The sequence below is a fragment of the Zingiber officinale genome, chromosome 2B (assembly GCF_018446385.1).
Source record: "Zingiber officinale cultivar Zhangliang chromosome 2B, Zo_v1.1, whole genome shotgun sequence".
Taxonomy (NCBI): Eukaryota; Viridiplantae; Streptophyta; class Magnoliopsida; order Zingiberales; family Zingiberaceae; genus Zingiber; species Zingiber officinale.
Window position 1 is genome coordinate 60,099,155 of NC_055989.1, and position 13,191 is coordinate 60,112,345.

At 37.3% G+C, this 13,191-nt stretch overlaps 1 protein-coding gene across 1 annotated transcript; it reads left to right on the forward strand.

Moving 5' to 3' along the window:
• Positions 1–9,747: 9,747 nt before the first annotated feature.
• Positions 9,748–12,378, forward strand: LOC122045672 (60S ribosomal protein L11). Its single transcript, XM_042605995.1, has 5 exons — positions 9,748–9,907; positions 9,987–10,094; positions 10,185–10,227; positions 10,319–10,514; positions 11,976–12,378. Exons 1-5 carry the CDS (start codon positions 9,905–9,907, stop codon positions 12,172–12,174), a joined length of 549 nt encoding a protein of 182 aa, XP_042461929.1. The 5' UTR covers positions 9,748–9,904; the 3' UTR covers positions 12,175–12,378.
• The last annotated feature ends 813 nt before the right edge of the window (positions 12,379–13,191 follow it).

Genomic DNA, 13,191 nt, shown 5'->3' on the forward strand with positions numbered 1-13,191 from the left:
GTTAAGATAAACTAATACATAATTACACTACGACCTTCCAATGGTTTGTTCATTTCCATCTTGGTCGTGAGCTACTGTTTATAATTTATAAGGTACTGATAACATGATCGTCTGTGTGTGACACCACACACCATGTTATCTACAATATAAATTTATTGAACAACTACATTTATCATAAATGTAGACATTTGACCAATGTAATTCTTATTTCTAGATAAATGTTTATACCAAAAGATAGACTTTTAGTATGCAGCCTAACAATCTCCCACCTATACTAAAAGACTAAGCTACTATATCTGCTGCCATACATCTGATTCCCAACCCTTCAACATGGCCATCAAAAGCTCTTGCCTTAAGGGCCTTAGTGAAAAGATCTATAGGTCATCATCTGATGCAATCTAGGTAGCAACAACTTCTCCTCATTTATACGATTTCTCGTATTGGGTGGTACTTGCGCTCTATTGTGTTTCTTTGCCTTATAGACTCATGGTTTCTTCGAGTTTGCTACTGCACCACTATTATTACAATAAATTGTAATAATCTTTGAACAAATCAGAAATCATATCTAAGTCTATCTTGAGGTTATTGAGTCATTCAGCTTTTATGGCTATCTCAGAGGCTTGTCATATACTCAGCTTCTATGGTGGAGTCCAGAAAAACACCTATACTTATCACTCTTCCATAGTTATGACTTTACCTCCTAAAGTAAACACAAAACCCTGAGGTTGACTTACTATTGTCCCTATCCGATTGGAAGTCAAAATCCGTGCAACCCACAGGGACCAAATCAACTGCCTTGTAAGCTAGCATATAATCTCTAGTGCCTCTAAGGTACTTCAATATATGCTTTACTGCAGTCCAATGTCCTTGTCAAGAGTTACTTTGATATCTGCTAACAATGCCCTTGGCAAAACAGATTTCTGATCTCGTGCATAGCATACATTAGGCTTCCGACAGTCGAAGCATAAAGAACTGCCTTCATTTCCTTTATCTCCTTTAATGTCTACGGAGACATCTCTTTAGATAAAGTTACTCCATGCTAAAATAGGTAAAAAACCTTTCTTGGAGTTTTGCATGCTTAAAACGAGCAAGGATTTTTTCGATATATGAAGCTTGGGATAAGTAAAATATTCTTTTCTTGCGATCCCTTATTACTTTGATCCCAAGAATATATACATTCTCCTAAGTCCTTCATATCGAATTGTTTGGACAACCATACCCTTACTTCTGACAACACTTTGATATTGTTTCCAACTACCAAAAATGTTATCTACGTATAGTACAAGAAATACCACCACGTTTCCATCACACTTTTTGTATACACAAGACTTATCCGGTTACTAAATAAATCCATAGATCTAGATTACTTTGATAAACCGGATGTTCCAAGACCTTGAAGCTTTGCCTCAATCCATAGACTGATTGAGCTTGCACACAAGATGCTCTTTGCCCTTTGCAATGAACCATTGTGGTTGCTTTATATGGATGCTTTCTTCAAGACTTCCATAAAGGAAAGCTGTCTTGTCATCCATTTGCTAAATAGATAAAAGAATCCGGATAGTCTTAAGCATGGCTACCGGTGAAAAAGTTTCCTTTTTCAACAAGCCTTGCTTTGAAAGTTTTCACCTTCCTGTCTATCCATCTTTTCCTATTGTAGACCTATTTTCACCCAATGACTTTTACACCATCTGGTGGTTTTACAAGCTTCCATATTTTATTAGAATACATATATTCTAATTCTGTATTCATTGCTCTTTGCCAAGATGCTGCATCTTTATCTTGGAATGCTTTATCATATGTCAGGGATCAGGCTTATGTTCATTTGGGATCAAGTCCAAAAACTCTCCCAAAACATGAATCTTTTAGGTTTGCTTAACAACCCTCCCACTATGACGAGGCACTTTCTACAATTGTATATCATTTGTGATACGTGTTGCAGTTTCTTGTGATATTTCATCTTGTACAGTTGGTACTAGATTAGACGTGTCTTTTATTAAGAACAAGGGCTTGTGGTTCATTATATAGTCCTCTTCTAAAAATCAGTCATTGATGCTAACAATGACCTTCTGAATTTTAAGACTATAAATCTACTTTTGTTTCTCTAGGATAACCCACAAACAAGTGAATTCCTATCCAACTTATCATTGTCTCTCTTCAGCATATGTGTTGGACTACCCGAATCCGAATATACTTCAAAATAGGCTTACGCCTATTCAGCAGTTCTATATGAGTAGAGAGTTCTGACTTTGGAAGGTACAATATTCACTTTCTTTTTCAGAGTATATCCTTAAAACGAACTTGGTAATTTTCTGAATAACTCATCATCAATCTAATTATTTCCATAAGAGTCCTATACCTTCTTTCTACTACACCATTCTGTTGGGGTGTACCAGGTGCATTTAGTTGGGATTGAATCCCTACTTTTGATAAGTGACTCCTAAATTGTCCCAAGAGGTACTTGCCACTATGATCTTACCATAGTGACTTGATACTTTTACTTTAATGTTTCTCCGCAGCAGCCTTGTACTCTTTGAACTAATCAAAGCACTTAGTCTTGCAGTACATTAAGTAAATGTATTTGTATCTTGAATAGTTGTCTATAAAATAGACGAAATATTCGATACTACCTCTTGTCTGGATAGTCATAGGATCACACAAATCAGAATGAACCAATTCTAATGTATCTTTGGCTCCATACCCCTTATACTTAAAAGCTTCTCGGTTATTTTTCCTTCCAAGTAAGACTCGCAGGTTGGAAAGATTTCCACTACCAATGAACCCAAAAGTTCATCAGCTACCAATGAATCCTACTCAAGTTAATATAACCTAGCCTTAGATGCCAAAGATATAATTGGTTCATTTTCGAAGGTTGCTTTCTCTTAAAGTTAGAAGATGTGTTACTAATTTCCATTTGTTGCATCGTGAGAGTTATTGGATTTATAAATTGTCAACCAACGTACCAGAACAGATAACTTCCCTCTTTTTCTTGATAACAATTTTATTAAAAGAGGCATAATATCAAGTTCTTTGAATAGTTTAGAAACTGAAAACTAGTTCTTTCTAAACTTGGTACGTAAAGACACTTACTCAAAAATCCATGTTTTATTCAAAGGATAAACATCTCCCACTGTAACGGCTACCACTTTTACAGCAGTGCCCATGTGGACGGTGTTTTTATTTTCATTTACTTGTCGGGTTTCCTGGAACCCTGCAATGAATTGCAGACATGATTAATGGCATCTGTATCTACACTCCAGGTTCTGGTAGATAACACCACTAGACATGTTTCAACTAATGAATTAAATACACCTATATTGTTCTTAGTTCTAAGAAGACAGTCTACCTTAATGTCCAAGTCCTATTTCCAATCATTACAATTGGGACTACTAAGTCTTTTCTATAGTATAACAACTAGAGGATTGATAAACATTTTAAATCCTAAGAGTCACAAAAATATTTGGTCAAGATCAACTCCTTAAAATCCCCATGAATTTTGTATGCCACGATAGTGTGGACGTATACAAAATCAAAGAGGAGATTTTATCCATTAATTTTATTATCTCGTCAACTTTACTTTATGACGAATAAAATTAATAGTTGATCTGTCTTTGATCAAATATTTGGTCAAAACTTTTGAATTTAAAAATAACATTGATTCCTCAAACAATATTATTTAAATTCATCAACACCTCAAACACCGTGAATTTTGCATGCCACGATAGTGTGGGCGTATACAAAATTGAACATTTGTAAGAGGAGGGTTTTACCTATTAATTATCTTGTCAATAAATCTTTATGACAAATAAAATTACCTCAAACACCGTGAATTTTGTATGCCACGATAGTGTGGACGTATACAAAATCAAACATTTGTAAGAGGGATTTTTAATTTTATTATCTTGTCAACCTATTTATTTGACAAATTAATAGTTGGTTTTCTTCTGTCACACAAATAATAGCAGTGACTCCAATGGGGAGGATACTATTAGACGTGCCTAAGTGTATACCATTACTTGACACTAATTCCATTAATAAGATTATGCCCCTTCTGATGGGGAAGATCACACACTCTTAATTAATTTCCTATAGTTATCCTAAATGGAAGTTTGATCTAGTGATCCACAAACAAACTCATCCGATATGGAGGAAGGCACTCAGAGCCAATGCGCAAGTTTGTTTGCATCACTTATAAACCAGTAATGGAAACCGTGAAATTTTTTTAAAAATAAATCCCTCTCCCACTTAATTATTTAAAGTGAGGAATTTTGACTATGCTAGCCTACTTAACATGCATACTAACAAGAACACACAGCACAGCATAAAAAGCAATAAATAGAAAAACTAATTTTCAACTATTATGACTTTTATCTATTGCTGTCCTCCGTGTGTCGCCAACCCTAGCTGCTGCTATCGCATCCATCTTGCTCCTTGTTCCGCTGCGCCTCTGGTCCTCAAAAGGTTCCACGCCTTGCAAGATTCGATCTGCGACATAAATAGAATTTTACATTTTTCGATCCTGTATTCCTCGAAGGAATGTACATGTAAACTAGATCGAACATAAAATAAAATTTACATCCATCGATCCTATATTCCATAAAAGGAATGTACATGTAACTAGATAAAAAAAAATAAAATCCTAATAAAATAAAATATAGCTCCTGCTGTATTTTATAATACAATCATACACATACAATAAAATGCCCTTGACATGCCCAAGGGTCCAATCATACACACAATATCTATAAGCCATAATAGTTGGATCCTGCATCCACAAAGTTAGCACATCCTACTATTATCCTGCCTAAATTATGTATGACATGTGTATAATTAAACTAATACAAAATACACAGAGGCAAAACCCTAGCTCTGATACCAATTGTTGGTTGCTACTTGGAAAACCTAATAGTTCGTCTGTACAAAAATTTTGTACAAGATCTGAACCTTTCCTAGTTACCATGTATTCTTTTAAATTAAACTTGGATCACCTGCAGAACTTAACACGTTTGATCCTAAGTTTAACTTATATGTTCTTTTAGGTTTAGATTTGGATCTCCTGCAGAACTTAACACGTTCGATCCAAATCACCTAGGTCACAAAGTCGATTAAATATTAATTTCCAAATTTGGCTTCTAGGACTGCATGGTGAGGCACATGACCTTCTTGGATATGGGAGCAACCACCACCGCCTAGACAAAACCTCTTAAGGAAAGTTAATATTTAATTTCCTTAAATAACTCTAGGTTAACCAAAAAGAACAATCGAAGCACAAGTTCGAAAAGAAAACAAAAGAACACAACATCGAAAACTAATTCGAAACCTAGAATCACATGCCTCTTGTATTTGGTATTTTTACAAAGAAATAAAACTAATATGATGCGGAAAACAATTACTAGTTATACCTTTCTTTGTGAACTTTTAATGACCTCTTGATCTTCTACTGTATTCCTCTTCTAACCTCGGACATTGTGTGGGCAATGATCTTCCGAGATGAGAACCACCAAGGTACCTTCTTCTTCCTTCCTTCAAGTTTCGGCCAAGCAAAAACTTCCAAAGGATGAACAAAGGATGAAGAACGTTTTCCACCAACCAAGCTTCAAGGGATGCAAGAAACAAGTCTCCTTTCTCTCCTTTTCTCCAAGCTAGATCCGACCACTTCTATGTCTCCAAGAGGTGATGAAGTCTCGGCCACAAGAAGGAGAAGAGAGAAGGGGAAGGGGAACCTCTAGGGGCTGGCCACACCTAGGAAGAAAAGAGAGGAAGAAAAAGAATAGTCGTTAGCCAATAAGGCACCTCTACCCTCTCTTTTATAATCCTTGGTCTTGGCAAATAAGGAAATTTTAATAAAAACTTCCTTAATTCTTTTTCCATGAAAAAGAAAAATTAAAAAACAATTTTCCAACTTATTTGGCCGGTCACTTTCTCCCCAAAACAAGGAAAGTTTTAATTAAAACAAGAATTAAAACTTTCTAATTTGTTTCCGAAAATTAATAAAAATTTATCCAATAATTTTTATCCCTTCATGATTGGTTAATAAAAAGGAAATTTTATAAATTAAAAACTTTCTTTTAAACATGTGGATAATTTCCAAAAAGGAAAGTTATCTCTAAAAATTAAAATCTCATTTCAATCTACTAATAAGGAAAGATATTAAATCTTTTCTTAATCTTTTGTAGAAACTAATAAAAGAGAATTTTTAATTTTTAAACTTTCTTTTAAATCATGAACATGATTAAAAGGAAAGTTTTTACTAAAATTAAAATCAACCTTTTAATCTACAAATAAGGAAAGAGATTTAGCTCTTCTCTTAATCTTTTGTAGAATCTTATAAAAGGAAAGATTTAAATTTTTAAACTCTCTTTTAAATCATGTTATCCACATAAGAAAATTTATTTTAAAATTAAAATTCCTTTTTATTTTAATAGGGTCGGCCACCTAAGCTTGAGTTCAAGCTAGGGCCGGCCACATGAATTCACCCATGAACCAAGCCATGGTCAGCCCTAGCTTGGTCTCCAAGCTAGCTTGACTGGCCCCTATAGGATGGGTAAGAAGGTGGGTATAGGTAGGTATAGTACTCTATAATTAAGAGGCTACGATAGGGATCGAGAGGAGGAATTGGTTTTGGTCTCCCGATAAAATTAAGCATCCCGTGTTCGCCCCGAATACATAACTTAATTTTATCAATAATAATTCATTCCACTAGAGAAATATTATTGAACTACCGCACCAATCCCAAATTACATTTTGGGCTCCTTCTTATTATGAGTGTGTTAGTCTCCCTGTGTTTAAGATGTCGAATGTCCACTAATTAAGTGAATTACTGACAACTCATTTAATTAATATCTTAGTCCAAGAGTAGTACCACTCAACCTTATCGTCATGTCGGACTAAGTCCACCTACAGGGTTTAACATGACAATCCTTATGAGCTCCTCTTGGGGACATTCTCAACCTAGATTACTAGGACACAGTTTCCTTCTATAATCAACAACACACACTATAAGTGATATCATTTCCCAACTTATCGGGCTTATTGATTTATCGAACTCAATCTCACCCATTGATAAATTAAAGAAATAAATATCAAATATATGTGCTTGTTATTAAATTAGGATTAAGAGCACACACTTCTATAATAACTGAGGTCTTTGTTCCTTTATAAAGTCAGTATAAAAGAAACGACCTCTAATGGTCCTACTCAATACACTCTAAGTGTACTAGTGTAATTATATAGTTAAGATAAACTAATACATAATTACACTACGACCTTCCAATGGTTTGTTCATTTCCATCTTGGTCGTGAGCTACTGTTTATAATTTATAAGGTACTGATAACATGATCCTCTGTGTGTGACACCACACACCATGTTATCTACAATATAAATTAATTGAACAACTACATTTATCATAAATGTAGACATTTGACCAATGTGATTCTTATTTCCAGATAAATGTTTATACCAAAAGCTAGACTTTTAGTATACATCATAATAGGTCGGAATACAGACCGGGCATACAGGTCGGAACGTACAAACCAAGGGTAACAGCAGACAGAAGCAGGTCGGAATATAGACCTGACGTACAGGTCGGAACGTACAAGCCATGGATAACAACAGACAGAAGCAGGTCGGAATACAGACCTGGTGTACAAGTCAGAACGTACAAGTCATGGATAACAGCAGACAAAAGCAGGTCGGAATACAGACCGGGCGTACAGGTCGAAACGTACAAACTAAGGGTAACAGCAGACAGAAGCAGGTCGGAATATAGACTTGGCGTACAGGTCAGAACGTACAAGCCATGGATAACAGCAGACAGAAGCAGGTCAGAATACAGACTTGGCGTACAGGTCGGAACGTACAAGCCATGAATAACAGCAGACAAAAGCAGGTCGGAATACAGACCGGGCGTATAGGTCGGAACGTACAAACCAGGGGGTAACAACAGACAGAAGCAGGTCGGAATATAGACTTGGCGTATAGGTCAGAACGTACAAGCTATGGATAACAGCAGACAGAAGTAGGTCGGGATACATACCTGACGTACAGGTCGGAATGTACAAGCCATGGATTACAGAGGACAGAAGCCGATCAGTAGACAGACCTGGCGTACAGGTCGGGACATATGAACCAGGGATTACAGAGAACAGAAGTCGGTCGGTATACAGACCTAGCGTACAGGTCAGGGTGTGCAAACAAAGGATATAGGTCAGGCTTCCAACCCTCTGGCACCTAGCATAGCGTACATGTCAGGGATTCTAGCTTTGCCGCACAAGGTACATGGACAAGGATACAGGTCGGGCTTCTAGCCCTGCGGCACAAGCATAGCGTACAGGTCGGGATCAATAAATACCAAGAGCTAGGGCAGGGATAACAAGAGAAGAAGGTCGGGCGCTACGCGACAAGCAGTCTAAGGAATCGTAACCACCTGTCAGAGAATAATCACTGTCTGTTAGAGAATATGCTAATGGTCGGGTATTTACAGCACTCTGATTCCTTCCTAGACCTATAAGAAGACGCCACGTGTCACCCACCGCCGGACAAAGCCTGATATCTGACGTTCCCTGACACCCGTCAGACTCCAGAAAAATTCGTTGCGATATAAAAAGGGATGCTTTGTCCCTTACGCAGGTACGCTCACTCATCATTTCTGACTCGTCTTTACTTTTCGTCCTTTCTTTGTGCTTCTGGGGAAAAAGTACCTGACTTGAACGTCGGAGGGCCTGACCCGGGGACTTTTTCCCTGGTTTTTGGTCTCTAACGACTCGTGAGCTTGTCTGAGTGTACGCAGAGCCCTAGCGTTATCATCCTGGTCATCACCCTTCGTCATCCGCCCGTGTGAACCTTTTCAGAGAGTGCCAAATAGATCGGACGCCGCAGCGATTTTCCGTCAACCTCCAGTACATCAAGGCCCGCCTTCATCCGACTCAACTTCCGGACGAGATCATAAGTAGTGTTTTTAAAAAAAAATAAGGAAAAAATAAGAATGATGAAAGAGTAATCCTATACTTTAACCAAAGCAAAAGAGACAAATTAGGAAGAGAAAGAAGGAACTTATGTTTTAGATTTTCCTTGACGAAGAACGTCGAAACAGAGAAAGAAGCTTGCGTATGATATCCACTCTTTAGATTCCGAGTTCCTGACCACTAGAAGTATGATCGCACGACCTCGAGTCCTCAACATGATTCTACTCTCAGTTTTATGTCGTTTGCTCATCGCCTTCAACCTCCTTCCAGTCTTTGATATTTGCAACGACGACATCAAAGGGTCGAAGCAGGGCTACCTCCTACCACTCGTTGATGTTTGCAACAGTGGCGTTGAAGGCTCGAAGCATGCTAGTGTTTGTAAACATTAGGATTACTAGATTATACACTTATACAGTTAATAAAAGGTGCAAATAGTAATAAATGGTAATGACTTAACCCTTTAACTCATCATCCCAATAACCTATTAATTAATACTAAGTTATATATAAAAAAAATAAATAAAATACAAGCTTAAGAGCAGCTCACAAACACTTGAATAAATTATTATAAATTTTAATTCAGTTCAAAAATATTATTTAATATATTCAAGTTCGAATAATTTCGATAATTTTAAATATGAATTAAATATTATTTGAACCAGCTTATAAAAAAAAAAAACAGCTCGTAACCCGAGTCGTTTGGACCTCTAAGTCAAACATAAAAATATCCATTAAATTAACTTGGTTGGTTATTTTGGAGCGCTAGGGTTTTTATCCCGGTGGCAGTTTCGTCATTTCGTCAACGCCAGGGCTAACCACCTCACAACCCTAGACTTGCCCCATCGGAGGCGGCCGCACACCATTTAGGCATCCTCCTGACTTCGCCCGCTTCCAGACGTAGCAGTAGACGGCGCTCATCGCTCATCCCATCCAGATCCCTCGCCATGGTCGACACGCGCCTTCTCCTACGCCTCCTCTCTTTTCCTTCCTTGTTTCCTAATGTCATCGCTGCTTTCGCTTTTGTAGGCTGCAGAGAAGAAGCTCTCTAACCCGATGCGGGATATCAAGGTCCAGAAGCTTGTCCTTAACATATCGGTCGGCGAGAGTGGCGATCGCCTCACCAGAGCCGCTAAGGTACGGATCTGCGTCATTCTGTGGTCGTTGTTGAAAGGCGCTGTCTTTGTGTTGGAACTCCTTATGTTCTACGGATCCTATTATATGCAGGTTCTGGAACAGCTCAGTGGACAGACACCAGTTTTTTCCAAAGGTAGTTTATCTCTCAATTAAGTTGCCATCTTATGTGTACTTCAAATCTCGATCTTGTTCTCAATTCGTTGTATATGCTGTTTCTGCTGCAGCACGGTATACTGTGAGGTCCTTTGGAATCAGGCGTAATGAGAAGATTGCATGTTATGTCACCGTGAGGGGTGACAAGGCGATGCAGCTCCTGGAGAGTGGACTGAAAGTGAAGGAATACGAACTCTTGAGAAGAAACTTCAGTGATACTGGTTGTTTTGGTTTTGGCATTCAAGAGCACATTGATCTGGGAATCAAGTAAATTCTACCACTCTACGCTTGTTTTCTTTGATAGTTATAAGCTTGTTTCTTTGAAAAATAATAAATAAAGGTGAGAGCATATCACATTGGTGGATGTGTATAATGCAATTTATGTTTATGTAGGATGCTATGCAATTCAGGAATTGATGAATGATTGTGTCTTTGTTTGATTTAACTCACATCCTTTCTGTTCATGTTTATCCAGGATGCCATGCAATTCAGGAATTGATGTCTAATTGTATTTTTGTTTGACTTAACTAACATCCCTTCAGCCCATGTTTACCTAGGATGCCATGCAATTCAGGAATTGATGTACAATTGTATCTTTGTTTGACTTAACTCACATCCCTTTTTCCCTGAGTACTCCAAGGCAATGCCCACTAGGAGAATTCATGCATTTTGCTAGTTGAGAGTAGGATTTGATGGTCCATGGTTTATTTTTACTTCTCGCAACTGAATTGTGAGTTTGGTCGTCCATTGTTTGGTAATATGTGGTCCCCTTTTACTTGCGTTAATATTTTATTGGAGCATTGCTTTAATTGTCCTTACTTTTACAATGCATCTATTCAACTTGCTTGTAAGCCATCCAATGCTTACCACCCTTAGAAATTATAGTGGAAATGGATTGATCACCTGATTAACTCTATTAAGATTTGATCGGCCTTTGACATTTGATGTGTCTCACAGAAAAAAAGAAGTTATTGATGTCTGAAATGTCAGGAAATCTGGAATGACTAAATCAACATATCAAATGGTTGGAAGCGTAGTCAAATGAATTTATGGAAAAAGGAACTTTCTGCATTTTCTTCTAAATTGTGATCGTCCAACTTTCTTGTCCCATCTTGAAAGGGGCCCAAAATATGAATTCTCCACTTTCATGTTTTTTTAATAATTTGGTTTTTTTGCCAAGACGTAATACAACCACAATCGAATCTTTATCTCACTATGTGAGTTCGGTTATATGGATCCTGCTACACTATTGGGCTCGATCTCCTATTACATCATTATTTATGTTTAAATGAATTTTATCTCGTTTTATCGTTATCAACCAAGTTTTTTTTTAAGTTTTCCTCTTCCTCAAAACATGATCGGAGGTTAAAAATCAATTCTAAATGGTTGGTAGTGAAAGAAAATTTGAGTAAAAGTGATCCAGGTATATTAATGATAATTGAGATATGTGGTTTGTTACCGAACTAGCTGTTTCTGTCATATATGAAAGCTTGTGAACCAGCTTGCGAGCTAATCAAATATGTATTACTGCAAAGGTTCGAGTAGGATTCTATCAGAGCTATTGTGCCATTTACAAATTTTAATCTCTCAGTTTGAGTCAATTATTCCTTCATGCACTTGTATTCTTTTTCAATCTTAAGCAGGCTGTAGCATCCATGTGATAGTGATTTTTGATGTAGCTTGTAGTTTCCCTCAAACTCATTGTGATTCTGAAATGCATCTTTGTAGGTATGATCCCTCTACTGGCATCTATGGCATGGATTTCTATGTAGTACTAGAGCGTCCTGGGTATCGTGTGGCCCGCCGCCGCAGATGCAAGTCGCGTGTTGGAATTCATCAGAGGGTAACCAAAGACGACGCCATGAAGTGGTTCCAGGTCAAGTATGAGGGTGTTATCCTTAACAAGTCCCAAGCAACCACCACATAGGATTGTCATTAGTCCAGAGCTGTTTGATCGTTTCTCCTGTTTCCAGCGGAGTCTAGTAGGTTTATGGAACTTGTTTGCTTCGTTTTGCATATCCTGAAGGAACTAATAACCAAAAACATTGTTTTGATTCTGTGATTTGGTGGCCATAGTATTATTATCTGGATGGTAATAGCTGCTAATGTTATCATGAGTTTTATGGCTGTATCCTTAACACAAGATATGTTGGTGCAATCAATCTTTAAAGTTTTAATGTCTGGTAAATATGTTTAAGTATGTTTAATGAAGCTTTTCATGAAAAATCTTAGTTGTAGGTTAGGTAAGGGAAATTTCGGTAGATCATGGAAATTAGGTGGATTCGATAGGTTTGGAGGATCTGATTTTTGAGTAGTCGAATATTTAGTTTTAGTTGTAAGTTAGGGAAGGGAAATCTTGGTAGATCGTGGAAGTCAGGTGGATAGGCTTGAAGGATCTGATCTTTGGATAGCCAAATATTAAGTCTTGGTGAGTGAAGTCAGGTGGAGAAAGTTTTAAGGGACGATAATCTTAGGTTTTGGTGAGTGAAGTCAGATAGAGAAAATCTTAGGAGGGAGATAATTTTAGGTAACGAGAAGTTTTGGAGGAATGAACTCTAAGTAAGGTTGATCGGAGCGGTCGATCGAATCACCAGATCTTAGTGATTTTAAGTTTAGTTTTATCATAGCATTTTGTATTACTATTATTGTTGCTGGTTAATGTAATATTACAAGAAAGATCTTAGTGGATCAGGTGATCAGACATTGAGCAGAGAAAGTTCAAATAAATCTGGAGGATCAATGTTTGGTAGGTAAGTTGAGGTAAGCAACTGGAGGAGCGACAGTGAGGTCGTGTTCTTGAAAGGAACAACCTAAGGTCGTTGATCCAACTCAAGAAGTCGGGAATGTTTCCAAGTTGAGATTAAGACAGTTGAATTGTCTATTATTATTACTCATGCATTTATTATAATTTGTTTTGTAGGATTATTATCTAATACTATTTTAC